We start from the raw sequence: 653 nt of genomic DNA, 5'->3' as shown, positions 1-653 counted from the left end.
ACTTTCCAACTTGGGCCCGGCAGAATGGCTCCCGCAAAGAAGGGTGGCGAGAAGAAGAAGGGCCGTTCTGCCATCAACGAGGTGGTGACCCGAGAATACACCATCAACATTCACAAGCGCATCCATGGAGTGGGCTTCAAGAAGCGTGCTCCTCGGGCACTCAAAGAAATTCGAAAGTTTGCCATGAAGGAAATGGGGACTCCAGATGTGCGCATTGACACCAGGCTCAATAAAGCCGTCTGGGCCAAGGGAATAAGGAATGTTCCATATCGCATCAGAGTACGTTTGTCCAGAAAACGTAATGAAGATGAGGATTCACCAAACAAGCTCTACACCTTGGTAACTTACGTGCCTGTTACCACATTCAAAAATCTACAGACGGTCAATGTGGATGAGAACTAACCTGCTGAATGTCAAATAAAGTTGCAGTACTGCCAAAAAAAAAAAAAAAAGAAAAAGAAATTTAGAGAGTAGAAATTCCACAAGAGTATCTGTGCTCTGGTGAGATTTTTATTGAAGAGATACAAAAATTAAGCCAGTAGGTAATAAGGGAGCGAAGAGCCAAGCTGAGGGAGAAAAGATGGAGCGGGTGGGGAAGGTTCCTCAAGAGAGATAAATGAGTATGCTGTAAAGTAAGCTCTGAATCTCTCTCA

The 653-nt window shown here is 44.7% G+C and overlaps 1 protein-coding gene across 1 annotated transcript; it reads left to right on the top strand.

Moving 5' to 3' along the window:
* Positions 1–7: 7 nt before the first annotated feature.
* LOC114634897 (60S ribosomal protein L31) lies at positions 8–448 on the top strand. Its single transcript, XM_028783501.1, has one exon. It carries the CDS (start codon positions 25–27, stop codon positions 400–402), a length of 378 nt encoding a protein of 125 aa, XP_028639334.1. The 5' UTR covers positions 8–24; the 3' UTR covers positions 403–448.
* The last annotated feature ends 205 nt before the right edge of the window (positions 449–653 follow it).

This window comes from Grammomys surdaster, unplaced genomic scaffold (assembly GCF_004785775.1).
Source record: "Grammomys surdaster isolate TR1022 unplaced genomic scaffold, NIH_TR_1.0 1136, whole genome shotgun sequence".
Taxonomy (NCBI): Eukaryota; Metazoa; Chordata; class Mammalia; order Rodentia; family Muridae; genus Grammomys; species Grammomys surdaster.
This window is presented reverse-complemented; position numbering and strand designations above follow the sequence as displayed.